This window comes from Hyalella azteca, unplaced genomic scaffold (assembly GCF_000764305.2).
Source record: "Hyalella azteca isolate HAZT.00-mixed unplaced genomic scaffold, Hazt_2.0.2 contig7652, whole genome shotgun sequence".
Lineage (NCBI taxonomy): Eukaryota > Metazoa > Arthropoda > Malacostraca > Amphipoda > Hyalellidae > Hyalella > Hyalella azteca.
Window position 1 is genome coordinate 1 of NW_025937772.1, and position 2,186 is coordinate 2,186.

At 40.7% G+C, this 2,186-nt stretch overlaps 1 protein-coding gene across 1 annotated transcript; it reads right to left on the bottom strand.

Moving 5' to 3' along the window:
• Positions 1-6: 6 nt before the first annotated feature.
• LOC125178181 (ras-like protein family member 10A) lies at positions 7-871 on the bottom strand (the record flags this gene model as incomplete). The annotated part of the gene is made up of 2 exons (XM_047881338.1): positions 7-177; positions 684-871. Coding segments are annotated over 2 exons (297 nt in total), but the record flags the coding sequence as incomplete, so codon positions are not given.
• Between the last annotated feature and the right edge of the window lie 1,315 nt (positions 872-2,186).

Below are 2,186 nucleotides of genomic sequence, written 5' to 3' on the forward strand. Positions count from 1 at the left end.
CGGTATCAGAGAATGGTACACTTGGAACTTGTGAGGCACAAGACGATGTGTCTCGTGAGGTGCCGGTATCAGAGAATGGTACACTTGGAACTCTCGATGGCCTCGTGCAGCTCATGGAGGTTGTGAGGGCGACTCGAGTCTCTGGCTCGGGTCTCTTCCACCGCGGCGATCAGCTCTCTGTTGGCAGAGAGGAATGACCATCATGAGTAGCTTCGAAGTAGAGCATATAAATACATCAATACACAAATAAATAAAAACAACAATAAAATCACGCCGATATTGGTTTAAGAGTCGAGGATAATCAGATTTAGATTCCGGATTTCTCCGTTATATAACAATAATTTGCTGTACAAACGCTGTTTTCTAAACACTTAACAGCAAAACATGCACCATCTCCCTAAATAAATTTACGCTCCACCACCACTCAGTCAAAAATAATACTTTATTCTAGTCTTTAGTCTAGCATTTCATTTCAACCATTACATTTTCAATCTTGCAACCAAGTTTCGTGAGTTACTGTGGTAATCACCATTTGGCGTTTAGCTTAACTGTATGGCAACAGGATAAGTCATTGTGGTAACCCGTTGTACAGTGTTGTTCAGTTCGTAATAAAGCTCTGCCCACTACGGTGTCACTTCTCTTGGCCCTTTATACATTAAACCTCGGTCACATCAGTCACCAACCTGAAAGCTGCCACGACCCTCCAGTTGTACTTGGCTGAGACCTCAACATATCCCGCCTTCCACTGCTTGCGGACGAGGGAGGCCATCTCCCTGGACCGCTCAGCCGCGTACCGCGTGTCCGGCAGAAGGTCCCGCTTGTTGCCCACGACCAGCAGCGCCACCTCGTGTAGGTCCCGTGACTCCTGAATCTGGGTGACATAAATTCAAATTTTTCCAATCTGGGTGGAAGACATACAAAATTTTTTTAATCTGGGTATAAGACATTCGAATTTTTCGAATCTGGGTGACAGACGTTCAAATTTTTCCAATCTGGGTGACAGAAATTCAAATTTTTCCAATCTGGGTGACAGAAATTAAAATTTTTCAAATCTGGGTGACAGAAATTCAATTTTTTTCGAATCTGGGTGATAGGAAGCAAAATTTTTCGAATCTGGGTGACAGACATACAAATTTTTTTCGAATCTGGTGACAGACATTCAAATTTTTCGATTCTGGGTGACAGACATTCAAATTTTTCGAATCTGGGTTACAGACATTCTAATTTTTCGAATCTGGGTGATAGGTATTGAAATTTTTTCGAATCTGGGTAAAAGACATTTAAAATTTTCGAATCTGGGTGACAGACATTCAAATTTTTCGAATCTGGATGACAGACATTCAAATTTTTCGAATCTGGGTGAAAGACATTCAAATTTTTCGAATCTAAGTGACAGATATTCAAAATTTTTCGAATCTGGGTGAAATACATTCTAATTTTTCGAATCTGGGTGACAGAAATTCAAATTTTTCGAATCTGGGTGACAGACATTCAAATTTTTCGAATCTGCGTGACAGACATTCTAATTTTTCGAATCTGGGTTAGAGAAATTCTAATTTTTCGAATCTGGGTGACAGACATCCAAATTTTTCTAATCTGGGTGACAGACATTCAAATTTTTCGACGCTGGGTGACAGACATCCAAATTTTTCGAATCTGGGTGACAGACATTGAAATTTTTTTAATCTGGGCGACAGAAATTCAAATTCTTCATCATTGCCGAAACACAAAGCTGGTAACTGGGCCTTACTTAAAAAATGTAAGTCCGTTATCCAATCACTCACGGCTTTTAAAGCTGAACAAACTAATCACAGACGATAAATCAGCCACTGCCTGTACTTCCGGTGCAGTGGCAATTATTCTGAACATCGGAGGGGTGAGGTGAAGCTCGGTAAAATTCGGCCAGCCGAATTCTCAATGCACCTAAACCTGAGATTCGCTAATGCGACATTTCATAATGCAACTCATGGCGGCGTTTTATAAGGCAACTCATGGCGACATTTTATCAGGCAACTCATGGCGACATTTTATAAGGCAACTCATGGCGACATTTTATAATGCAACTTATGGCGACATTTTATAATGCAACTCATGGCGGCATTTTATAATGCAACTCATGGCGGCATTTTATAATGCAACTCATGGCGGCATTTTATAATGCAACTCATGGCGGCATTTTATAATGC